This window comes from Miniopterus natalensis, chromosome 15 (assembly GCF_054644295.1).
Source record: "Miniopterus natalensis isolate mMinNat1 chromosome 15, mMinNat1.hap1, whole genome shotgun sequence".
NCBI lineage: Eukaryota > Metazoa > Chordata > Mammalia > Chiroptera > Miniopteridae > Miniopterus > Miniopterus natalensis.
Window position 1 is genome coordinate 50,559,595 of NC_142095.1, and position 26,072 is coordinate 50,585,666.

A 26,072-nucleotide genomic window follows, 5' to 3' on the forward strand; every position below is an offset into this window, starting at 1 on the left:
AAATATGTTTCCAGACATTGACAGCTGTCTCCTGAGGAAGGCAAAATCACCTCTAATTGGGAACCTCTGCTGCAGTGGTAAAGCAGGATTGTGAAGCTTGTCACCGTGGTAGACCAGAAGTGGCCCTTTTGTCCAAATATGATGCAGGTCCTGTCCCACCTGCATTCCCACCTCCTCCACACACTCTGGGCTCCTTCCCAGTAACGTCAGGAGCTGTCTAGACCTATGGAAGGGAGCCCAATAATACGATTTTAATCCCATGTGGATTATAATCACTAGAAAACCACTCCCTGTTCACTTGCCTTTCTACACAGCTCACATAGGCTCTACATGGCAACTGCTCAGGTTTAACTCAGACATCCCCAAAGAATACCTAATATGTCACTAAACCAAGTGCGAGCAGCCATCTGGGTGAAGTTAGCATTTAATGGGCAAACCCTTCTAGTCCAACCACCTCACTGAAGTGTCAGTATCAACCCCTTGCCCCATCTGGAAGAAGGAGAAGCTTCAGGCATGACCGTGAATTCTGCTCTCCAAGCCTTTCCACCTACACACTTGTCCTTGAGAAAATGCTACGTGCCTCTATGTGGTATTTCCTGTTTGTAAACTTTCTCTGCCTCAATAGGTTTTCATACTCCCATGGAGAAAACTGAAGTGGCTTTTGCTTTATTACCCTTGATTGTCTGGCATTGATAATTAAGTCTGTAGGTCTATCAGCTTATGTGGTGGGAAAATTTTATTAGCAAGTTAAATGGAATCAGTCTCTTCACTGCTTCCCATATTTTGTAGGCTTTTAGAGAAGCAACGGTTTTATAAAAATCCGTTGAGCAAAGCAGACAATGTACCTATCTGGTTATATTGCTGTGGGAAAAATCTCTGTTCTCAATTCTCTATAAAAATTGTGTCTCCTCAAATCTCTCTTATTCAGGGTTTTCCTTAAATAGGATCACTCTTTCCCTAAGAAGCGCACCTTAAAGAAAAACATTATCTTTATTTGTAATCACAGGCCTTCATCATTGCAGAAAAACTGATCCTTCTCAGGCTCTGATATTTGTATTTAATCAATAACCACATTTCTTTTCCATCCGTCTTACCTCTGCAGCGTTTCCCAGCCGCGTATGTTTTATTGTGTAAGAATTCAATTGTAAGAGCCATTCATGTTTGCAAAACGGATGATGTTTTATTATTGGTTATAAAGAAAAGGAATTTCACACTTTCTGCTGTAGCAGGGCGAATTCTGAAATGGGTACAAGTTAACAGACCGTGGAAAGAGAGGCCACAGAAAGATCTTGTCGTATTCTGACCACATCATAAACTAAGACCTAGTGATTTTTATGCCTCTAATTGACAAGCATTCAATTCCCATTTGAAATGCATAAGCTTTGTACAGTTTGAGGGTATGTAGGCTGGAAAGAATAAGGGGAGAGTGGTCAAACTACTCAACAATTCGTATGACCCGATCAATGACTCCGAGGACCATATTATTGGGACAGGATCCCCAAGACCTCCTGCAGGTACAAGTCTTCTGCTCTCAGTGCCTGGCCCGTGAGGAGGTGGGTGGGTGCTTGGAGAGGGGCCAGGCTGGCCGGGGGCGTGGGGCAAGCACTAAGGAGGCTCAAGGTGGCAACTGCTTCTGAGCCAGTTGGTGGTATTTTGATATTTGAACAATTGGAGCAACTGTTCCACGGTGGACCGGCTGCACTGGAACGTAGAGAATTGTGGAGTGGTGCACGTAGTTAGAAAATTAACCCCCAGTCGGAGTTCCTGCCACTGCCGTTCACTGGCTGCACGGCCTTGGGGAGTCGGTTCTTGGGGCCTCTCTTTTCTCTTACGGAGAATGAGGAATGGGATAAGAGCGGCGTGAGGTTCCCTTCCTGTCCTAGGAATCGCCCCTCCCCGCAGTGAGCTGCACGTGCTACGCATCTAGAACCGTTCGGGGACTTCTGGCGGGCAGAGGGGCTGGTGTTTCCCAAGGAGCGCGAGGCAGGCCGCGCTCCCAGCTTCGCGAAGACATGACAGTCACACAGCACGGAAGCCAGCAGGAGCCAGAGCAAACAAGGGCTGTTAAATACCTCTACAGGCAGCCTAAAAATATTTTTTAAAGATTAAGAGTTTTCAGTGTTTGGAAGGATTTACTGCAGAGTAGAAAAATGTGTTAGTTTACTATGGAAACCAAATTAATGTTGCTTTTGCTTGAAAATACCTAAGTCAAGCAAAAGCAGGTACTTTGAAGTTTTTTGTGGTTTGCCTAGATTGCGAAAAGTTTCCGTGACTCTCCACCCACTGTTGTGTTCTTCCTTTGGTTATTGAAATATTGTGCTTTTTATATTCAAGGAATATACTGCAGTATCTCCATGGGAATGTGTAAGCACAATTAATGAGCAATGTCACGCCTACGGAAAGCGATATGAGTCCGGCGCAACTTCAACCTAGATGTGCTTTTCCCCAAAATTGTTGTTTTAATTTGGTTGAGTTGAAAATTACTTTCTAATTTATATAAAATCTTTTTAAAAAATGATTTTTAATTGATGTTTTAGAGAGAGGGGAGGGGAGAGGGAGAGAGAGGTAGAAACATGGATGTGAGAAGGGAACATGGATTGGCTGCCTCCTGCACGCCCCCTACTGGGGACTGAGCCAAACCCTGGGCATGTGCCCTGATCAAGATTCAAACCCTCAACCTTTCAGTGCATGGGAGAACATGTAACCAACTGAGCCACACTGGCCAAGGCTATATGAAATCTTTAAAAAAAATTTATAGGTATGAGGAAGTGCTCAACATAATTCTTTATTACTTTAATTATCAGAAGAAGAAAAAAAACGGCGGCTTGGAGAGCACATGCTGTGCGGGAGCTCGTGCGGAGTGAGAGCCTGCGCCGGTGCTTCCTTGGAGAGCTCAGCAAATGAACTGGCTCTGTTTTAATATCCTGTTGCCTATTGTGCCTGACAAACAGAAAGGAGGAAAATGGGGAATTGATTATCTGGGGTCATTTTCTTGAAACTTGCTCATAATTCCAATTTATGCTCATTAGATAAAGAAGAGTCTCTCCACAACAAATTAAGAATACGCATAAGCGGTTATGACATAGTCACAGACATATAGTAATGCTGTCCAGAGTTATAGGCCTCCTTCCAAGTACATCCTACTCAGAATTCACTGGAGATGTCTTAAAGACATCTCCTGTAATTACAGGAACATGGTTTCTAATTTATTTAATTCCCTTTCCTACCTAAACTGTACATATAAGTGAATTTTAAGAGACTGTATAAATAAATTTTTAATTACAAAATGATGTTATACAATACATTATTAATAATAACCAACAATGCATAATGTTTATGCATGAGTCCATTAGAAAGATGAGCTAATATACGTCAGTTACAAGGAACGCGCTAATTTGTCCTGAATCTGTGAATGAAGCGGAGTTCGTGCGGCAAGTCAACCCGTGCGGGACGAGGTCAGCGCGCTGGCGTGCGGTTGAGAAGCATCTTGTACCTATGGCAGTTAAGATTTGTTCAGCACATGTGATCGAGATCTAATTTTTCAGCGAGCCATGCGGTTGTGAAACTTAGAACAACACCATTGAGTTGACAACACAGCTTTCCCGGGCAGGTGCGGAGTGAGAGGCCCGGGGCGCTCAGGGCCGTGTGCGGGCAGGTGGGGAGCGAAGGGCCCGGGGCGCTCAGGGCCGTGTGCGGGCAGGTGGGGAGCGAAGGGCCCGGGGCGCTCAGGACCGTGTGCGGGCAGGTGGGGAGCGAGGGGCCCGGGGCGCTCAGGGCCGTGTGCGGGCAGGTGGGGAGCGAGGGGCCAGGGGCGCTCAGGGCCGTGTGCGGGCAGGTGGGGAGCGAGGGGCCCGGGGCGCTCAGGACCGTGTGCGGGCAGGTGGGGAGCGAGGGGCCCGGGGCGCTCAGGGCCGTGTGCGGGCAGGTGGGGAGCGAGGGGCCAGGGGCGCTCAGGGCCGTGTGCGGGCAGGTGCGGAGCGAGGGGCCAGGGGCGCTCAGGGCCGTGTGCGGGCAGGTGGGACTGAAGGGCCCGGGGCGCTCAGGACCGTGTGCGGGCAGGTGGGGAGCGAGGGGCCCGGGGCGCTCAGGGCCGTGTGCGGGCAGGTGGGACTGAAGGGCCCGGGGCGCTCAGGACCGTGTGCGGGCAGGTGGGGAGCGAAGGGCCCGGGGCGCTCAGGGCCGTGTGCGGGCAGGTGGGGAGCGAAGGGCCAGGGGCGCTCAGGGCCGTGTGCGGGCAGGTGGGACTGAAGGGCCCGGGGCGCTCAGGACCGTGTGCGGGCAGGTGGGGAGTGAAGGGCCCGGGGCGCTCAGGGCCGTGTGCGGGCAGGTGCGGAGCGAGGGGCCCGGGGCGCTCAGGACCGTGCGCGCCCGCACCCCGGCGCCGGGACGTCGGTCTTCCCGGGCCCCGCGGCCGGGCCGGCCCGCAGCCTCGCGCTAGCGGTAGCAGATTTCTGAAATCTCCATGGCCAGCTCCAGACACTCGCCCGTCTCGTGGCAGGACTCAAAGAGGCTGCAGTCCACGTCGCAGCTGCAGTTGCAGTCGTTGCGCGCGTGGCCCTCGTCGGCCGCGTGGTGGTACCTGTGCGAGGGGCAGCACGCGTCGGCGCACGCGGCCTCGCAGGCGTCGGGGAGCATCAGGAGGCAGTCCCAGAACTGGCAGAACAGGCAGGTGAGGACCAGGGAGGCGCACTCCTCTGCGGGAGGAAGAGGGGCAGTTAGAGCGCGCGGCCCGGGCGGCCGGCGGGCCAGCCCCCCCCCCCCCCCCCCGCGCCCGCGGGCGCCCCGCTCCCCCCGGCGACGGCTTCCTGGCCCCGAGCCCCGTGTGGGTGCCGCGCCCCCCGGCCCGGTGCTGGGGCGCCTGTCAGGCCGCAGGGCCCCGCAGGGGTGCCCGGGGCAGGGACGGCGGCACCCACACGCGCGCGTTTCTGGGTTCCCGTCATGGGCCTTCGTGCTTGTCTGATGTGGGTCCCCAAACTTGCCACACCACGTTTAAACGTTGTGAAAAGCCTACTAGCAAAACCTACTAGCAAAAACTGTAATCATAGCTTTCAGGTCCCTTTTACAGTTAACCTGCCTCCTTCTCCTGAGTTGTGTGAAGCCCTGGTTTTACATTCATGTGAGAAGAACACGTCAGCGTATTCCTAAAAGGGTATGAATCTGATCAATCCCTTTTAAAAACATTGGTTTAAATTTTACTATGCAGACTCGTAAAACTCTGAAAAGTATCTCCAAGGCCTTGAAGGTAATTGGTAATTCTAGCCAAACAGCTGTGATGGGTTATAGATTATTATATTCTTTGTTTTCATAAAGGGAATTAGTTAGAAGATGTAGCAGTTCTCTTGTTAAAATTATAACTTTTCTTTTTAGTTAAAAAGTCTCAAAAACGTGAGGGTTTTGTGAAAACCTACGTAAGTGTTCACATGACGTATTTGTTAATTAAAATCAGTATCTTGAAAGTTGTTGATGGTTGAAAGTAACATTCTAGCTTAAATTGGGGGGAAATTTTCCATTCCTGATAGGCTTATCAGTCCATTAAAGTTAGACTGGCTTGATAAGGATTTATTTTTTCCCAAGAAGAATGTTAACAGCTTTTGTTTTCAGACTTTAGTTGACTGAGGCTGTGCGACGGCAGGAAGGTTTGCTGTCAGCCACTCCTGCGTGAGCGCCATAGCCTTAGAACACCGTTCATTTAATTTTAATAAATTTTCCAGAGAAAGTTTTCTTTTAATGTTCATATACTTGTTAATCTTTAAGAGAGAAGGAAGAACACAGAAACTTTCTCTAAAAGGGAACAAATGTTTTAAAGAAAGCCATTTTAATTTCTTTTAAAAGACACTTCCTAAGCTATATAAACGTTCAAAGTGCATCCCGCCTGAGGGTAGACAGAAATCGTCCCGCCCGCCCTCCCTCCCAGCAGGCGGAGGCAAGGAGGGCACCGGGCTCTGTGACCGTCTTCAGGGCCGTGTACTGTTGCGGGCGCTGGGGCCTTAATATTTATAGTGCAGGCGGCATGGTCCACAGCACCTCTACGGCATGTCTCGTCGCTTTACCGGACTGGCTTATTTTTACTCACCGAGAGCCAGTTTCTAGCATGTGGCCAACTCACCCATACCTCATAAGCCACTGCAAGCCACCCACAAAAGTTTAGGAGTAAGTTAGTGCCGTATGTAGCTCTATTTTGCGTAGGCGTTTCTGAACAGGGCGTCGGTGGTCAAAGATCTGGGGCATAAAACCTCATCAAGTTTGGCCAGTGCCAAGCCTGCTGCTACGGCTGCAGAGCTGCTCACAGGGGCTTCTCCTAGCAGGTGCTCCCTGACGCCTCAGGCTGGACGCTCAAGGGCCTTGCTCCGGGCATGACAACTGAAAAGGACCCCACTAGGTCCTGTCTTTTGGAGAGGAGACGTTCAAAGGTTAGTTTGGAGGTAAGTCAGGCTCAGTGCAGGGTGACGTGTCAGGGTAGCAGCTAGTGTTTCCCATCAAAGGATGAAGAACTTGTTCTGTGAAGTGGCCTTATAATTTCCTGAGGGCATTTAACCTTTCAGTTCAATTCCAAGTGCCCAGGTCTCTGCAAGTTGGCAGAGCTGGAGGTCTCCACGTCTGATGTCTACCATAGATTTTATTTACACACACACAAATGTTTTTGCCTAATCCTTTGGCCAAATTAGCATTTGTTTCCTTCCACCTTCTATTTTGCACTTAAGCATAGAGCCTGTTTTTTCTAAGTCAGTCTTTGTATTTTGTTATAAAGGTAGAGCCTTATTGAAAACAGATCTTTCCCCATGTTCAAGTGTGTGCTACACTTTTCCTAAAATGCATATTAAACAATTCTACACTAACAGGCTAAACTGTTTTGCATACAGTCTTTTTTTTTTTTTTTTTTTTTGCACAAAAGTAACATAAGCAGTTCAGAGGAAAATTTGCAACTGTTTGGAAACAGAGTTGGACTTCCCCTTCTGCTGATGGATGTATTTTCTTTACCTATGCTATTTATTGGGGCTTTAATGTTTAATAAGCATGCTATTCAAAGTCCTAGTACATGATTACCACCCCTTCTCTCAGCCCATCTGAGGAAGATTCTGTGTAGCCAGCGGCCTACGTCACATCCCGTACGCAGTCTCTTCAAAACATCTCGCCCTGACCAAGGCCAACTGTACCGCGGACCCCTCTCCGCCTGTCCGCAAACCTGCCCCCCCTCCAGCTGTCTCTGGTGCATGGCTCCTGAGCATGCAGATGAATTCAGGAGGGCCCTGGGACTCATTCTTGTCACTTTCTTCTTCCCCATCATAATCTCGCATCTGAGTCTTCGCTGAGTCCTGATTCTATCTCAGATTTTGATTTGAAACCCATAAGCCTCTGCCCGCATCCTTAGTGCTAGCCACCGCCAGCCGTCAGCAGCAAGAGCCTCCTGTCAAGGACACTGCTTCCACGTGAGCGCACCTCGAATTCATCGGCCGTTCTATGTTTAGTCATAAATTAGAAGAACTCACCCTTTCTCTAAGGTCCCAAATCCTTGCCACAGCGGGCAAGCTCCTGCGTGAGCAGGTTCCTGACTGCTTCCCTGTCTCCAGTCCTACCCCCTCCTTACTCCTGGCACCTCAGCCCACTGGCTCAATTTTAGTTCCTGGGGTGCACCTAACTCAGGGCCTTTGCACAGGCTGTGCCTTTGGCTTGTGCTGCACATTCTTTCTTCACAACCTCACCTAATTCCTACCCAACCTTTGAGTCTTTAGCTTAAAACACCCTCTCTCCAAATCACATCCTTGCTACAGCTCTCATAGCACCCTGATTTATTTCTTCTTCAGAGCACTAAACACAATATTAAACTACTTAGTTTGTTAATTACGCTCTGTCCTACTAGAACCTAAGTTACAACAAAGCCCCGTCTCTTGCTGAATGAATGACTAAATGGGCACTAAGGGGTAAATAAAGTGTCCGGAGAGGGGGCAGTGGTGGGAAATGGGAGGTGGGAGGAAGTGAAGGCCTGGCTGTCTCCGCTCTCGGCTCTCGCGCTGCTCCTAGTGCTGCCAGGCAGTGGTGGCAGCTTCCCCGGGCTTTCTCCCCTTCTTAATGCCCCCCTCTCTGCAGTTCTTGTAATGGTACTTACTGGCGCCCTGGGCGGTGCTGGTTAGGCACTCATGGCCTGCGAGCTAATGCCAGCGCTCTTGGCTGGGGCGAACCAAGGGAAGAGGTGGCAGAGCCTTCACGTCATTGCAGGCTTCTGGGGGGGCCTCGGTCCCTTATTCGCCCCCCCACTACCTTTATGACACCCTCTCTGTGTGTTGCTCCCGCTGTTGAACCACCTGGTATCCTGGCAGGGGCTCCATCACTGCAGTTCGAGCACCCATCTCACCGCCCCGCTTCTTACCTTTTCAAACCTGGATTAAGGCTTTAAGGTGAATCCGAGAGCAGCAGGCCACAGGGCCAATGCTGGTACTCGGCTGTGAGTGAAAGAAGCCATGACGAAACCCTGTGAGGGTTGTGACATTTCCTTTGCCCTCCTCTAGGACCCCTTCAGGACACCCAGGCTCAGTGACACCCGGAGAGCAGGAGGAGGAACACGGGCCCCACGGGTGCAAAGCGCACAGCTGGGGACTGGCTGGCTAAGAGGCAGAGCCCGCCCCGTGGAAAGGAGCACCTTTAATCATAGTGGAAAAGGCCACAATACAAGGAGTTTCCACACGTCGGCCTCAGGGTCACGGCCCCGTGCGCCCCGAGTCTGCCCCGCAGCTCCCAGGCTGGCCACCGAGGCGCGGGAGGGGCGCGGGGCAGGGTGAGCTGCCAGCTGCCCACCTCCTGCTGCTTTGAGAATCATGATCCACAACAGCAAGAACAGGGCCCTTCCAGAAGGGACCCCAGATAAACGACAATCACCCTTCTACCCCCAAAGCAAAGTCAGCAGAAAGGCAGAAGGAGCGGGTTCGGACCTAGGCTCCAGCACCCGGACAGTTCAGCGCCCTGTTGCCGAGAGTTTGGCACCGTCGGGAGACTCGCGACAGGATGTCTCTGACTGAAGACTAAAGGGTTTTGGTCAAAAGTATAAAAATTGGTTCCCACTCCCCCCGAATTAAGTTTTGTGTGTTTTTTCAATGTCTGTAACGTAGAATGTGAATAAATAAGTACAACTGAATGCCTTCTCCCAGCCGGGGTATCATCCCTGATGTTATCAATTTTCATAGCTACTTAAATATGTCAAGATCCATTTAGGTTCAGACAAGCACGACTAACATTCCAGGCAGTTCTTTAGAACTATAATGACTGGGTTTGGGTGATACTTAGTAAATTTGTGCTTATGTTTTTTTCTGAGCAAATGAACTGAAATAATTATAAAATTGAAACATTTTATGAGGTGACACTACTGCATTTAATTGTACGAAATTTGCTGTGGGAAAATGTAATCATTTTATTCAGTAGTCCATGGTGTAATTAAGACTGTTCTTTTGAGGTGTCTTGTATTTATGATTTTCTCTTCCACCTGGATGAGACATCTCAAATTCAAAATTATACATCAATTAGGTGTGTTCTCAGGATTCCTTCTAGGGAGCCTGTTTCCTGGCATCGCGGGTCCCGGCTCTCCTCCCGGCAGGGAGGCCCCTGCGGTCGGGACGTGGACACAGAAGCGGAGCGGGGAGCCGGCCTCCCCCAGTCCCGGGCCACCCGCCGCGGCCGCGGTGCGGGGACACCTGCCGTCGGGCGGCGCTGGGGGAGGGGCGGCGCTCGCCCGGCCGCGGGCAATGCGCATAAATAATGGATATTAGCAATTAAGCACCGGGCCTAAGCACGTTTATACGCTTGAAAATAAATTAGCCATAAGCTACATGAAAGTGGAAGCAGTCTTCTCCCTTCCCGTCTGTTTCCCCTGCTGTTTCTGAAAGATATTTCTGTATTTATCTCAGTCCGACAATGACCCCAGCTCTCGGTGTCTGCATTCTTAAATTAATTACGATAAAAAAGTCTCCAAGATGAAGTGAGCCTGACTTAACTCTTGATTCTTTGATGTTTGTCCTTTAGGGTAATGAGAGTTTTTTGTGGTTTTTTTTTTATCACCATTCGCGGACCGTAGTCTGTGTTTTCTACTCTTTTTGCCCAGGTACCAAAAGCTCTGATCTTGACGGAGGGTTTTTCCGACGGGAGCCGAGCGCTGGGCGGCTCCCCCGGCAGCTGGGAAGCGGCCGCGCGTCCCCCGGGGCTGTGCGGCGGGCGCGCCTGGGGACAGTCGCGAGGGCGTCGGGGGCCGTGCCGGCCACGCGGGCCCCCGCCCGTGACGGGCCAGCGCGCGGACCAGACGCCAGGACCCGCGCAGGAGGCCCTGCGTCCCTGACACTGTCTGAGGTGCGAGGCCTCTGCTGTGCCGCCTGCGCTCGCGTTTGCATCAGACGCTGAAGCTCCGGGAACGCGGGCTCCGGTGGACCCCGGGCCATGACCCGGCCGCCTGCCGCCTGAAGCCGCCCAGAGCTTCTGGAAGAAACGCCTGCTGCGAACACGCAGGGGCTCAGGGAGCCGGCGCCCAGCCTGGCGGGCGGGCCTGCGTTTCCTGCGCAGCGGCGGGCGCGGGGCCCCGGTTCCTCGCCATTCCCACTGTCCCCCGGCGACCGCGGGCAGCTGTCGGCAGCGCCCAGACAACATCCGCACAACACACCGCAGAATAAGGCGTGTTAGAGAGCTCCTCTTCCCTTACTTTCTAAAACTGTAATCATTATAAAAGCGAAAGCTGAACGTACAGTATGTAGCAGATTCTCCACTGGCTACTGTGTATCTGCTATTTCAGCGACCTTCCAAACTCCTGGTGGGGTGTGACGAGCCCCACCATATAACCCAGAGACTAAGGTTCAGAGATGGTAAAAAAACCAGGTTTATGCAGTTAATAAATTTCAGAGCCAGGAGTTAAACTGATGGGATTCTGTATGTGCTTGGTGCAGAGTCCATGACTTTGAGCTTGACTATGCTGATTGTTAAGCTCCAAATCAATGTGAAATTGTCTTTGCAAATGGAATGTGCCTTTTTGTGACATACAGGAATGGTCTGGTGCAGGTTTGCACTGATCAGAATGCTTAGGAAGTGATATTACCTAAAGGAACACACCCTTTTCACAGGTTGCCAATGTCAGCATCTCGATATTTTATATAGTCCATATTTATACTTTCCCAGCATTTCAATACCATTCCCCTCTGCCTTCTCCTCTCCACCTACACATCCCCAGGTCTGAAAAAGGGAAGTTGCCGCTTTTCTTTACTGCTTCATAGCCCCACAGCAAAGATGATTATACCTCACACCAGCTCTTTAAAACCAATTGCCTCTGATTCCCATCTTAGAGAGCAAACGATCTGCCAAGCACCTTGTAACTGCAAAGTGACCTTGACGTGTGTCATTCACCAGGGCTTGCAAATCAAAGTCTTCCTGTTTAATATTCATAAAGCTTTTTTTCCCTAACAGCATATGTGGTACTTTTATAGGGATTGGGGGTTGGGGAGCTTTCTTTAGAGATGGGTTGATTCTGAGAAACATACCATCAGTGTCTCTCTGATGAACTGAAGCATCGGTTTGGAGGTAAGAAAATTTCGTTTGACATTCTTCAAGGGAGGGCAGTGAGGTGGTGGATTCTGACAGTTTTTTCTCAGTGGAAGTTTCCTTGGCTGGCCCATCTGTGATGCTGAATTCGGATACTGAATTTATAACGATAGCATTAATGGGTTTCTCTTCGGCATGTTTTTCATTTGTGAGTTGCATATCTAGATAGAAAAGAAAACACATACACAAACCTGCTAATTGATACAATCTAGAGATCTAAGAACGGACATTGGCAGAACATTTTACCTTCTAGAATTTTATAAGAAAAAAGTCTTTTTAAAAAGAATTGGTAGTTACAAAATAGTCACAGGGATGTAAAATACAGCATAAGGAATATAGTCAATAATATTGTAATAAATACCTACGGTGCCAGGTGGGTACTGAAAACATTAGGTAGACCGTCTGTAAAGTACATGCTTGTCTAACCACTATGCTGTACACCTTAAATTAATACTGAATAATAAAATAATATTGAACATAAACTGTAACTGAAAAAAAAATTTTTTTAAATAAATCCCCCCCAAAAGGGTGAAGCATTTTTGAGCAGGAAAATATTGAATGAAAATCCAGGTGATAATAAAAGAGTGCAATAATTATACAATTTTACACAGTGCAAGTTTTAGCTATCATAGGAATTTGTAACCCTTATTTCCACTGTGGGTTTTTAATGATGGGCAGGACTAATCAAGGAATTCATTCATGTGGATCAACAGGAGCTTGTAGTATGTCGTCAGCTTCCTGTCACAGTGCCTTATGGATCTGGAGGCGGTCAAGGGTCTTCAATGCTGGGCAGTACCTCTCAGGAGTAGCATGTGATCTGCTTCTAAAACCCTGTGCAGGACAGTGGTTTTAAATCAATAGTCTACAAGCTTGTTTCTACCTCTGCACTCACATGAGCTAAGTTGCCACCCTGTCCTTTGCTGTTAGGTCTTGTTAGGTCTCTGTTCAGGTGGGGGGGGGGGATGCTTCTTGATCATATGCTGTATTTCCACATAATCACCTGCACAATTATTAGAGGAGTTCGGAGAACCTTTAGCAAAGAATCTTGATTGAGGTTGTGGTTTGCAAAGGTATAGAGAAGGCTGAGAAGGCCAGGTGCTTCATGAATTTTAACTCCAGTACTTGTTCATTTATTCCCAGTAATGACTGTGGGTCAGCAAAGTAATGAGCAGGGGGTTGGCACTGGGGATATAGTGGTGACCAAGACAGGCATCATTCCTGGCTTTCCCAGCATCAAACAAGTCAGCAAAAACAGCTGTTTAAGTTACAGACTGAAGAGAGCATGAGAAAGACGCACCGTGAAGTCGTATTACAGAGAGAACCAGGCTGGGGGTGCAGTTAATTTTATGGCTTATGTGCACCCATTGAACAGCGGCACCCTGGGACCTTCTCAAACACGTGGCCGGGCTGACTTCCCGGGACATCTTAAGAGCTCAACAAGCAATGGTTCTGATGATTTAATGGTATTTTTTTGGGGTGGTGAAGATGAATTCTGGAGAATCGCATTTCCACTGCTGGCCCGATGCCTGATTGAGTTAATAATGCTCATTGAGTGACTGAAATAAATAATACAATCGGCCTTTGGGTTTGATTTTACGCTGCTCGCACAGCTCAGAGCAAGAAACACTCTTGCCAAGTCCACATTCATCACTCTTGGAAAAGCTACTTCTTCGTTTGAGGCAGATGAAGATCCATGCTTGTTCCTGCCTCCTAGGGCAGTGATTCCCAGACTGGACTTCGGAGCAAAATCTGGGAAACCCTTTAAAAATTTGGAATTTTTTTAAAGCTCAGGCCACTCCTCCCCTCCACCCTACCCAACAGACTAGATCACAGTCCCTGTGGGATTTTTGAAGCTCCCCAGGTGATTCCAACATGCAGACAAGTTTGGAAACCACTGCCACGGGGCCCTCAGCTTGTGAGAGTGGAGAAAGGGGAAGGAAGGAGCCGCTGATCTGTGCGCGAGTGATTTTCAGAAACCAGTCGAGCCGGTTGCTCTCCAGAGGCTCTAACTGGCCTGGGAACTGGCAGCATGGCACACACAATTGTCTTAGGCCAGTTTCGTTTCTTTCTGAGCCTCCAAACAGCCTTGGCTTTCAACAATGTTTAATTTTTATTCTCTACCCCTTATGCTGCTGGCTTTATATCTCTTAGTTGCAGTTTCATTCATCCTAAAAAGCACTGGCAGAAGTAAGGGTTCAGGAAAACAACTATTGTTGATATTAATTAATGTAATATTGAATAGAGAATTAGCTCAGCAGATTGGGAACCTCTTGGCTTCCTTTAACCCAAAAGGGACTAACCAAATTAATGATATAATGATGATTATGATAAAAAATACTTTATTTTTCTTACTTGGGTACCAAAGTGTCCAGTAACTAGCTAATATTACAAACATAGCCATGAAAATTATGCCTTAGAGCACTTAGAGCAATATTGATGTTTTGGGCCAGATAACTGTTAGTCATGGGGAGACTGTAAGGAGTTTAGCAAAATTCCTGTCCTCTACCTCCTGGGTGCCAGTAACACCCATCACCCTAGGTTTTGACAAACAAAAATGTCTTTAGATATTGCCAAATATTCTCTCTGGGGCAAATCGCCCAAATTGAAAACCAAACCACTGCTTTCTCACACACACACACACACACACACACACACACACACAGTTGCATGCATTTATGTCAAGGTCTCTGTTACCACTTATACAGGGTGGGGCAAAAGTAGGCTTACAGTTGTGAGTCTGTGAAACACAGCTTTTTCTTGTATTGTTATTTATTATTATAGTATTTTCTATATGAACAACTGTAAGTATACCTTAACAAAAACTCTAGGAGGTAGATATTGTTAGCCTTTCTGTACAGATGTGACATGTACAAATTGGTGTCTCCAGTTAACAGAAAAATGAGTGTAACCAAGGCTTAGAGAGTTTATAAGTTGCCCAAAGAGTCTTCCGTAGCAAATGGTGGAACTGGGATTTGAACCCAGGCCTGGTGGATTCCAAAAGCTTTGCTCTGATTTGTTTATAGCTTTTGTTTCTGCTTCCTAGCTGTAAAGACTGCACATCAGCAAAACCCTCTTCACCCTAAATCCAATGATTTGTCACCTGAAGCCCTGCAAGCACCTTGACTGACACTTCTTCTGGAACAGTTTTAGCAAAGCAAAGCTACCTTCTTGCACTCAGGGAATCCTGCCCCTCAGGCACAGCACTTTACACTGCACAGTAAAGAGCAGCTCAGACAGAGAGGATAGATAACGAAACATCATAAGTATGGAGGCTGTAGCAGCTCTTTACTTACAGAATTAATTAACAATCAGTTCAAATTACCACACGTAGTCAGGCTGCATGGAATTCAAATTGCTTTTGCACAAAGTAATTCAGTAACAAAAAAAAGTTGGATAGAGGTTACTGAAATATAAGAATATGCAGAAGAGACGGTATATAGCCAAGTGGTACACGATTCTCTTTTTAATTTTGTGACAATTTTAAGTATAGCATTTTGAATCTAAGTGGTGTGCTACATTAAGCAACCATTTGGAGATACTGGGCTTGTACTGAGAGAATTTTATGGAGAACTTAAACTGCCATTCATAAAGTTATTTTAATTCTATATCTCTGTTTATATTTTTATTTTTTTCGTTTCCTAGTGGGAACTATCTGTCGCTCATTAGAAAATCATCTGACATACACCCGTGTCAGAGCCCAGTCTGTTTAGCCCAGAATCTGACATCTGAAGTGAGTCACAGTTTTGGGGTGAATGTTACTGACATCTTCCATCTTTTATAGATGAAATGCTAACAATAATTTCCCCAGATTTCCTCTTTTATGATGTTATTTGACATTGAACCCAAAGTATTATAGAGTAGCATAAGCTAAAAGGAGAAACACATAAAAAGTGGGATCACATATTCTGCAGAGAAAACTATTTTGGAATTAAATAAGGAACATGTGAAACTATATTTGGGATGTTATAGATAGGTCTTGACATTAACGTAGGAAAAATAATTTTTTTCAACGGAAAAAACCCCACCAAAGTTAGGACAAAAAGTAGAAGCTCAACTATATTTCTTAGGGGAAAAACTTAAGTGTATCTTAAAAGTCAGTAAAATAGAAAATTTATGTTTGAGCTAGAAGTAATTTCAGAACCAATGGGCATACAGTTAAATATCAGAAAAGACAGAGTTAATTTTTTATTATCATCGAGCAAATGCTATTAATTTAATTCAATTAACATTTATTGAGTATCCACATGCAATAAGTGAATCAATGTGACAGGAATGATTAATTTATTTGCTTTAAGTTATCAAGGAAACATAGTGAAGATTTTTATTTTTGCTCACTAAATATGACTTTTTAATTTTTACACCCATGTGTTCATTGAGTACAAATGTCCATGTTTGTGTATATGTCTCTATACACATTCAAATTAAGAATAAGTAGCTCTCCCCTCCCCATCTCCTCTAACTCTATTCTTCCCTCCCCTCCCCTCCCCTTCTCTTCCCTTCCCTTTTTTTCCTTTCTCTCTCTCTCTCTCTCTCGGTTTAATTCTTTGACTAACCTGCCTTGGCTCTGTTATTGGTTGCTTTTTTCCCCTCCAGCTCTTCAATATATTTATTTCTCAAGACTTTGTCTCCTTAGTTTCTTTCTTTGCACCCTACACTTGAAGACTGTTATCTGTTTGCACTCACCACTTAATAATTTCTTTGTGAAGTTGACCCCCGAACCTCTCTGCCGTGGGTCAGCCAGCAGCCCTGCCCGCGTGGGGAGCCCCAGCGGTGCGCTGGCTCGAGTGGTGCTGAGACTTCCGACCACAGTAGCAGCTCCAGCCTCCTGGGCTTGAAAAGCCCTGGTTTGCCCCACCTCTCTTTCTCTTCCCCTCCCTCGGAAGTCAATAAATGTAGCCTCCAGCAAGAATTTAAAAAATTAAAAAGGTAACTTTTTGTTATGGTTTTCTTGTGAATGGTGAACTCCAGAAGCCTATATAAAAATGCTTAGATAAGCTTTTAAGAAAGGATGACTCTGATGTTAATACTAGACCAAAGTGTTTAAGGTGAGTTAGTATTTCAAACGTGTAGGCCATTTTTAGAGCTATAATGGTGAATTATATTTTCTCTGTACTTTGGTTTAGGATTAACACCGTAATTATCCATGGGAAATCAGATTAAAGCGGATAGGTAGCCTTTCAAGGAATGTGCCACCAAACCATTAACTAATAAGTGTGGCTAGTGAAAGTAGCTAGTTGGAGGGACACTAGAGGGAAAAACGTGCTTTCTTGTGTATGTAAAGTTTGTAAGGTGCACACACATGTCGGAAATGACTTTCTTGCTGTTATTGTTAGGATACATGGACACTATTCCCACCAGCACGACACACTCAGGGAAGCAGGTGCTGTGACACGCTCGCTCTTGCACTGAGCAGAGCTGAGAGCTGGCTCAAGGCAGAGCACAGGTAGGCGGCCAGGCGTCCTGGGGCCCGAACAGCACGCTCAAGGGGGCCGTGTGGCTTTTAAAAAAAACACCCAAGCCCCAACATTTTCTTTTTCCAAGCTAAGTGGGATAATTTTCTCAAGCTGAGGGTTGAAGTCTTCCTAAAATAGTCTTACCTTTTTAAAATGAGTGGAAATAACTAATTCAGGAGTGTTCCATTGCTATAGCCGGTTAGTTTTGTTTTGTTTGTTTAAATAAAACAAAATCTTGGGTCCATTAACTCTGTTTTTTGGTGGGGAGAGAGGGATAGGTAAGATAACTGCACTGGGCGTGTTTTCCTTAATCTTCAAATGCCAGCTCTGGCGGGAGGCGTCCCGGAGGCTCGTGCTCAGCTGCTTTGAGCGGTCTCCGCGGGGATTCAGCCGCAGCCGCCTTCAGGGCGCTGGAGGAGCCGGGGGCTCAGGGCGGGGCCGCAGGATCCTCCCCGCCGGCGGGGGCGTGCGGGAGGCACTCGGGCGCCCCTCTCCCATCGACGTTTCTCTCTCCCCCCTTCACAGTCCCCCTGAAGAGCACTGGAAAAAATATCCTCTGGTGAGGATTAGAAAAAAGAAAAAAGAAAAAACACAAACATTAGACGAAATGTTTATCAAAAGCCAGGACGGGGACACTGTAAGCCTTTCCGTCGGCCTCAGGAAGCCTCTCCTTTAAACAAAGAGAGAAAGCGAAAAATCTCATTTCTCCAGAAGCAGGCCCCGCGGGCGTCCCGAGGGGAGGGATTGAGCCGCAGGAAACACTAGGGGAGCCCGGCCCACCCCCGGCGCCCTGGGCCCCCTCCCGCCGGCTCCCGCGCCCCAGCCCCGCGTCCCCGCCCCGCGCCGACGGACCCCGGCTGAGCGATGCGCGTTTATGGCCCATCCGACTGCCACCCGAGCCATTCGGTCCTGGGAGGCGGGTAAATCTTCCGCAGACACGGAAGCCGTTTGCAATTATGAGCCTCCATTTCATTTTTACGCAGTTACCTTCAGTTTAATGTTTGTACAAAGTGTCTCAAGAAATAAAGATCATGTTATCTCAGAAAAAAATTGGTTAGCTGTTTTTATAGCCTGATGCACTTGGATTAGGAATACATTTAGGGCTCTGAAAAAATAAATGAAGCCAATCAGGCCATAAACTCAGGCATAATTGGTGTTACATATACCGTTGATTTTTTAACTGTCAGTGTTTAAATATAAATGTTAAAAACTAAACTATAATTATTCAAAATATTCTCTATTATGTTAAAACCATGACAATTTATTCATCCCAACTATTTTAATGTCACTTAAAGTCTCTTACTCGCATTATCTCATTTGAGGCTCGGAGCCGTTTCGCGGAGCATTATTATAACTGTTACGCGAACGAGAAGGAGCGTGGGGGGTCAGCCTCCGGGTGCGCCCAAGGTCGGCAGCGGGGAAGAGGCAGAGCTGGTGCTTGAACCCAGGCCTCCTGATTGCTGCGCCCGCCAAGGTCGCACCCACAAGGCGCCGCATGAAACCAGGCGCTCTGATCCGAGACCAAGATGCTTTCTGAAGCAGATCTCCTTTGTCCCCTTGGCTTTCCCTCCTCCGGGTGGGCTGATCCTGCTGGTATTTCATTAGGAGGCACTTCATGCGTCTGCTCAAAACCAGAGCCCCTCCTGGTGCGTGTTCCAAGCTCGCGCCTCCCAGTCCAGCGCGGGGCCTGCACCGGGCAAGCTTGCCCCGCGCCCCACCCGGCAGGAAGGAGCCGCTCCCTCCGGGCGCCCCGGCCGGTGCCCCCGCCTGCGGCCACGGCAGTCCCTGGCCCGTGGTCCGTGGCTGTCCCCTCCGCTCTGCTCTGCGCCGGGCTCCTTGAGGAAACGCACGCTCCGCTCGTCGCCGATTCCCCGGCCCGCAGCACGGCGTCTGGCAGGAAGCGAGCGTTAGATAAATTTTGGGAGACGGCAACTGACTGGCAGATTGCACGTGGGGTGTCTTGGCTGTTAGGTGACAGTTGACTCATGTTCCCGGGGACAGGTTTTCTGCGCACATCTCCAGGGCCTTCCTCCCTCCCTCTCGATATGCCAGTTGATCCTGGTGAAAGTCTAAAAATTTTCTCTATTGTGCTAAAATACACACTGATTTTTTTACTTTAATTTGAAAGCAACATTTGCATTTGTATCTGTAAAACTGTGAAGAATATAAAAAGACAAAAAGAAAATAAAATATCCTATAATTCTTCCATTATTAGCACATAATTGTATTTGTCTCACAAAAAAACCAAATCTGGGATATATATGTATATGTATATATATATGCATATATATAAAATGGAATATATATACATATATGCACATATTAACATTAGATTATATTATTTATATAATATATATCATAATGAAAGCTATTCTTTCACTATCATAGAGGTAGAAAACCTTTATTCATATACTATATATGGTACTTTGAAGATTTCACTCGCTCTAATTCTATTACAGAGTATATATTCCATGTATATAAACATATGCACCATATATGTGATATATTCAGTGCTTCCGGGATGTGTCACTCACTCTTTTATGACCTTGACATGTATTAATTCATTTAGTGCTCCCAGAACCCTACCTGCTGGGTACTACTTGTCATCTGCACTTTGTGGGTGAGGCCCCAAGAGCACAGAAATGTGAAGTAATACACCCAAGGCCACATAACTAGTCAACAGAGGAGAGGAGATTTTAACCAAGACAGCCTGGCTCTAGGTTGATGCCCCAACCACCATGCTGTAATGTTTGTCTAGACAGAGATTTAAAAAGAAAAGTAATATTGGGATTTCATTGAATATGTTATATTTTATCATATTATTATATCTTGAGCATTTCCCTACATCTTAAAGGTTATTAAAAAACAGACTTGGGTCTCAGCCCCAATTTCACCTTCTCAGAGAAACTTTCCTTTACACTAAGTCTAAAACTGGTTCTCAGTCAGGGTGGAGTTTGCCCCCACAGGACATTTGGCAATAGCTAGAGACATTTTTTATTGTCATGACTTGGGTGGGTGCAGTCAGTGAGTAGAGGCTAGGGATGTTGCTGAGCATCCTGCAGTGCACAGGAGCCCCCTGCCACCCCCACAAAGAGAACGTGGTTTCCAATGTCAACAGTGCTGAGGTGCGAGATCCTTATAGAAAGTGGTCCCAAGCCCTCATCCGCGCCTTCTCTCCCATCACTGTTTCATGGTCTTCACAGTGCCTTCAGTGTCTTGAAATGTTTCTTCATGTATTTATTTACTTGATTATGGAGGATATGCCTCTTCTACCCTTGACTAAAATTTCACCTTTATGAAAGTTTTTTTGTATTAATTAATTCCTAAAGAGTGCCTGGACGTAGTAGGCACTTAACAAATAAGAAATCAAAGAATGAACAACACTTTTTGCATGATGTATTATAAATTATTTAATAATTCCTCCATTCAAGAAAAATATAGATTGTTTCCAAATGTTATTATAAATGCCTTTAAACATTATTTTCATGAATCTTTTCGTATATCTATTTGCTTTTGTAGGTTGAATTCATAGGGAAGGACTTGTTGAGTTAATGGCCAAATTTCTAAAGCTCTTAATGTAATTTACTCACTGCCTTCCAGGAAGTGTCAATTTATACCCACATCAACAGTGGCCGGGAGAAGTCTGTCCACTGTTCTCTGGCCAATTCTAGGTTTTACCAATATAATAACATTTTTATCAATTTAAAAGGAACTTTGATTCAAGTCTCCAATTTTCTATGTCTGAAAAGATAGCCTTTCACTATTATAGAGGTAGAAGGTTTTTATTCATATTTACTGCCTTACTGGGGAATTTTTGTGCCACAACTAGGTTCATTGGTAATTCTGTGATCTCCTGCATCATATAAAGTTAAGCAGTTAAAGACACTTAGTCTGTGTTTATAGATAAATAAATTCTTATAGAAAAACACTTACTGGATGATTGATGATTGGATGGGGGTTATTTAGTTGGGTCTTGCCTTGGCATCATGAGGGTGCTGACAGACCATGGAGGCTCCCTGCCAGCTTCTATGCCTTGATAGTGAGTGTCATCCACTACATGCCTGTCTAAATGTAAGATGGGGTATGATCTATACAGAGGTCCTGGAGATGACAGAAATCAAGACACACTATAAGGAAGGGCAAAAGGTAACAGGAGGGAGTGTGTGGAGAAACAAATCACAGGCTTACTCACAACACCTGTTTGCCCAATGTGTGTGCCCAACGTGTCATGGAGCCTATCAAGGCCCAATTTGTGGTTTAAGATCTGTTTTCCTGGTGGCCCACCTGGTGGACGTTTAGCCCAGTGGCCTTCAAAATGGCATACACATGCCTAGGGGAGGTCCAAGTCAATCTATCATCTATCTATCATCTATCTATCCCTCTATCATCTATCTATCATCTATCTATCTATCTATCTATCTATCTATCTATCTATCTATCTATCTATCTATCTCTATCTATCTATCTATCTATCTATCTATCTATCTATCTATCTATCTATCATCTATCATCTATCTATCTATCTATCTATCTATCTATCTATCTATCTATCTATCAATCATCTATCTATCATCTATCTATCTATCTATCTATCTATCTATCTATCTATCTATCATCTATCTATATCATCTATCTAATCTATCATCTATCTTATTTATCTATTTTTGCCCATGTCCATGAGTTCTTTCTCTTTTTTTACATTTTTGCTCAATCCCTCCATTCCCCCTCTCCCCCTTCCCCCCCCCCCCCCGAGAACTTTAGCTTGTTCTCTATGAGTCTGGATCTATTTTGTTCATCAGCTTATTTTGTTCACTAGATTCCATATATGAGTGAGATCATGTGATACTTTCTTTCCCTGCCTGGCTTATTTCACTTAGCGTAATGTTCTCCAGGTCCCTCCATGCTGTCGCAGAGGATAAGATTTTCTCCTTTCTTACAGCTGCGTGGTATTCCATGGTGTGAGTGTCCCACAGCTTTTTACCCACTCATCTACTGAGGGGAACTTAGGCTGCTTCCAAATCTTGGCTATTGTAAATAATACTGCAATGAACATAGGGGTGCATATATTCTTTCAAATTAGTGTTTCGAGTTCCTTCGGATAAATTCCCAGAAGTGGAATTGCTGGGTCATACGACTGCTCCATTTTCAATTGTTTGAGGAACCTCCAAGCTGCTTCCCACGGGGGCTGCACCCGTCTGCACTCCCACCAGCGGTGCAGGGGGGCTCCCCTTTCCCTGCATCCTCTACAACAGTTGTTGTTTTCATATAAATCTATTTAATGGGGTTAGGGCCACTATAGTTATTCTTTTTAAATGCAAATACAGCTATTTTTGTACCTTTTCTGATGGATATAATAATTAACCTGGCAGCGTAGGTGTCTCCTGTGCGTGTGCACACGTGTGTCTGCAGGTATATAGATACATGAGGTGGGTTTGCTATTTTCCCCCTTTTTTCCTAATGAAGGTTTGCAGTGTAAACTCTGGGCACCGCTGGCCTAAGTAACAGACTGAGGTCAGCTCTCTACATGTCTCCCCACCTGGAGGAAATTCCACTTTCTTAGGCTTCTTTTTGGCACCCAGGGCGTGGTTGCTGGAGCAGTTCCAGCCACAGCAGCTGCAGTAGTGGCCTGAGTAGACTTTTCCTCTGAATTTCTATAGTGGTAACAGGATTAACAGACTCTATTCTGGAGTACTTGGGTGGCATAACACCTCCCAGCAGAACTATTCCTGACAAGGATGTGCAGATGGAAATGCATATTTATGTCACTTAAAGCCTACTAGGGACACAAGGATTTGAGCTATAACAATAAATAGAAAAAGCATTCTCCGGCATTTTCGGTAACCCATACTCAAGTGCATGGACTGTGCTGGCGAAAGCCCTGCCGTTCACTCTTTGCCCAGGCATAAAATATTCAGTATTCGAGCATGTCAAGGTGGACTGTTCTGAATACATTTTTGAGTGTTAAAACAAGTGAGCACGAAATTAGGTTAAAATTTCAGGCCTTGAAATAACAGGACAATTCTATGAAGTGTTTGGGCCATTATAAGAAAATAAAAGGCTCCTTTAAAAAAGAGTATTTGTTTGTTTTATATGTTAATAATGATAAGGCATATAAAATTATTTTCCAAGCCAAATAGTCATTGCAGTGAAGGTTTCCAAGTTTAAAGTAGCCTTCATAGCAATCCTTGATGCACTTTCTTCTAGCTTCCTTCTAAAACACTGACAATACAGAGAAAGAAATAGTGTTCATAGTCCAGAAAACATGGGTTGAGAGTCCTGGGGAAATTTACTCTCTGTCAACCCATTAGACTGAGCAGAAGAATCCGATCGGCTAGCTCTGCGGAGAGTGAAATGAACAGCCTTCGTTTCCCCTGTTCCTGGTTCAGAAATCAATATTTTGTGTCAACCAGAAAACTGGGTGCCTTCTCTCTTGAAGAGGTGTGCTTTTTGATCTGACCAGAGAAATACAGTTTTTTGTTACTCTAACAAACAAGATATGATTTGTTATAAAAACAGAAGAAGAATTTCAAAAATGGTTTGAGGTTTTAATTATGCTGCATGAAGAACTTTGTGAGGAAAAGAGAAGATAAACTTAAGGAGAAACAAATTGAAATGAAGGCCTACAGACTAGATCCACAGGGACATGGGGAAATAAGAGAGATTCTGAAGCAGTGAACATTGTGATCACAGTTACACTCTGCACCAGGGGCAGTGAAACACAGAATTGGGCACTGCAGGAGACACAAATCATAATATAGAGTGCAAATATGAAAAACTTACCCATGGTTAAAAAGTCAAGGACAAAGGATTAAAGTGAAAATAATAAAAAGGATGCTGGGCACAGAGACCAGAGCACACAGGTCTCACCCAAGAAGTGGAGTTTCCTAAAGAGAAAATTAAGTCAATTGAAACATAAGTAACCTTTGTTTAAAGATAATCCTGAAGCATAGGCCTGAGTATGAACCTCACTGTCTAAAATTTAGTAAAAAGAGACTGCAATCCTGGAAAGTGTTTTGAATTATAAAAATAAAGATCTTTTTCAAGCACTCAGACAAGCAAAACTTGATAGTGTAAGAAAGAACTGCCCTGAGGTTGGCCTCAAATTGTTCTCGCACAAAACTAAGCACCAGAAACGGGTGCAATGTTCTTAAAATTTTGAGGAAATAAGAATATTCCTTGATAATTTATGCTCAATCAACTTTTCTGTGTGAAGGGACAGTAAGATATCCTTATCATACATTGTCAGAAGAAAATAGACTACTCTTAAAAATATCCTTTCTTGAAAAATTATTTAAAGACATATTTTTACTTATTGAAAAAGCAAAACAAATTAGGAAATGAAGTTTTGACAGGCTGTGGCCAGGAAGGAATAACTGTCCCAAGGGACCTCCGGCTGGTGCAAAATGGGTTACAGTGAAGCCTTGGGGTGAATTTCCGTGTTCAAAACCCACTCTGGTTGGAGGTGACAGCCAGAAACTGGGAAGCGCCTAGAGGGCTGGGTGTCCTTGAAGGATGGTACCTGGGTGTAATGTATAAGGAAACCTTTTTATTATGAATTTTTGTTCTTCTTTAAGGCAATAACCTGGAAATTACACGTAATGAAGATTTTTTGATAAAAACTCTACTCACAAAAGAGTTCTCTGAATTTTCCAAGTGTTCTTAATGAGCAGGAGTTTTCCAAATTTCCTGAATCTTTCAGGTTTTCTTAAATGAGCATTTTAATACAAAAGGCCTTCATAAAGCTAAGTAAGATATATTTCTACAGTGAAGAAATCTTCCTTTTCAAAATGACAGATTAAAAATAGAAATCTTTAAAGTGGGTGCTATGAAGAGCTCAGGTGATGCTATGGATTAGAGAGCCAGACAAACGGAAGTGCTGGTGGCTAAGGTGGTCGTCCGCCTACACTGATAATTTTATTCTTTGAAATTATTGTATTGATTTTGTTTAATAAAAGGAATGGTGAAAGCAAGTATTATATGTCTGGATTCTTAATGATTCTGTAAAATATTTTCAGAAGGAAAGGAGAGAGAGAGAATTAGGGGCTCTGAGGAAGCCCCTGGAGCTGGAGTATTTGGGTGAGGAGCCCAGCCCCCAGCTGTGGGGGGGATGCCAGACAGGTGAGGAGAGGGCAGAGGTCACCGCGTTAGGACAATGGATCACCGGCTGGCTCCCACTTCCCATTGGCGCAGGTGTTCGCGCCCCGCCTCGTGGGCGGCACCTCCTCCCCTCCCGCAGCTCCCTCCTCACCCTTTGCCCCTCTCAGCTCTGTGGCAGCCTGACAAGGGCCACTCTTTCTGCTTCGGGCCCCTTCGTCCTGTCTTACCTCACTGGACTCCTGGCCATCACTCACGACTTGCCAGTAATCATACTTTATTTATTCAACAAATATTTGTCAACTGCTACTTTCTGTGCTTGGAAACCCTGCAAGGCACCGGGAGTGCGGAAAGGGGTAAAGCCCGGCTCCCACCCTCATGGACGGGCCTCCTCCCGTCTCTGCCGCCCCGACGTGCGGTCCTAGGGGCCTTTCCCTGCGAGGAAGGGGCCGTGCCGTGGAAATCCGAGCTCAGCACGGGCCTGACCGGCTGCAGACACGCATCCGCCTGCTGAGGGGGGAAAGACACGCATCGGTTCTGGTTCTCGGGCCTCTGGTGCCATGCGCCTCCTTCTATGTTACGCTGCATTCAAAACACAGACACCCAGCGCTGCTGCAGTGTTTTCAGATATGAACTTCTCCGGTAACTATAGAATTTCAGATGTGGAGTAAGCCTTAGAGGTCAGCTTCGTCTCTCACACACCCATGCCTCCATTCATTCACTTGTTTAGCACCTGCTATAATAACAAAAATAATGACAGCTAACACTCTCTTCACACTATGAGAATCTGTGGCTAAGTGCTCTAAGTGAATTCTCATTTAATCCTCACAAGAACCCAATGAGAAAGGCACCGTAAGTTCCGTTTTCCTAGCGAGAAAATGCAGCTCAGAGAGGAAGGAGCGTGCCTTACGCATTGTACTCTTAGGTTAGCAGAGGCTAGAGGAAGAATTTGAACTTAGG

At 46.0% G+C, this 26,072-nt stretch overlaps 1 protein-coding gene across 1 annotated transcript in view; it reads right to left on the bottom strand.

Annotated features, from left to right (window-relative positions):
- Nucleotides 1-4,434: 4,434 nt before the first annotated feature.
- Nucleotides 4,435-26,072, bottom strand: part of MDFIC2 (MyoD family inhibitor domain containing 2) — a 111,655-nt gene continuing 90,017 nt past the window's right edge. Inside the window, exons 2-3 of the mRNA XM_016195779.2 lie at nucleotides 11,505-11,726; nucleotides 4,435-4,694 (exon numbers count right to left, since the gene is read on the bottom strand). Of these exons, the coding sequence (XP_016051265.2) occupies nucleotides 4,435-4,694; nucleotides 11,505-11,726 (482 nt within the window). The remainder of the gene's footprint in view (nucleotides 4,695-11,504; nucleotides 11,727-26,072) is intronic.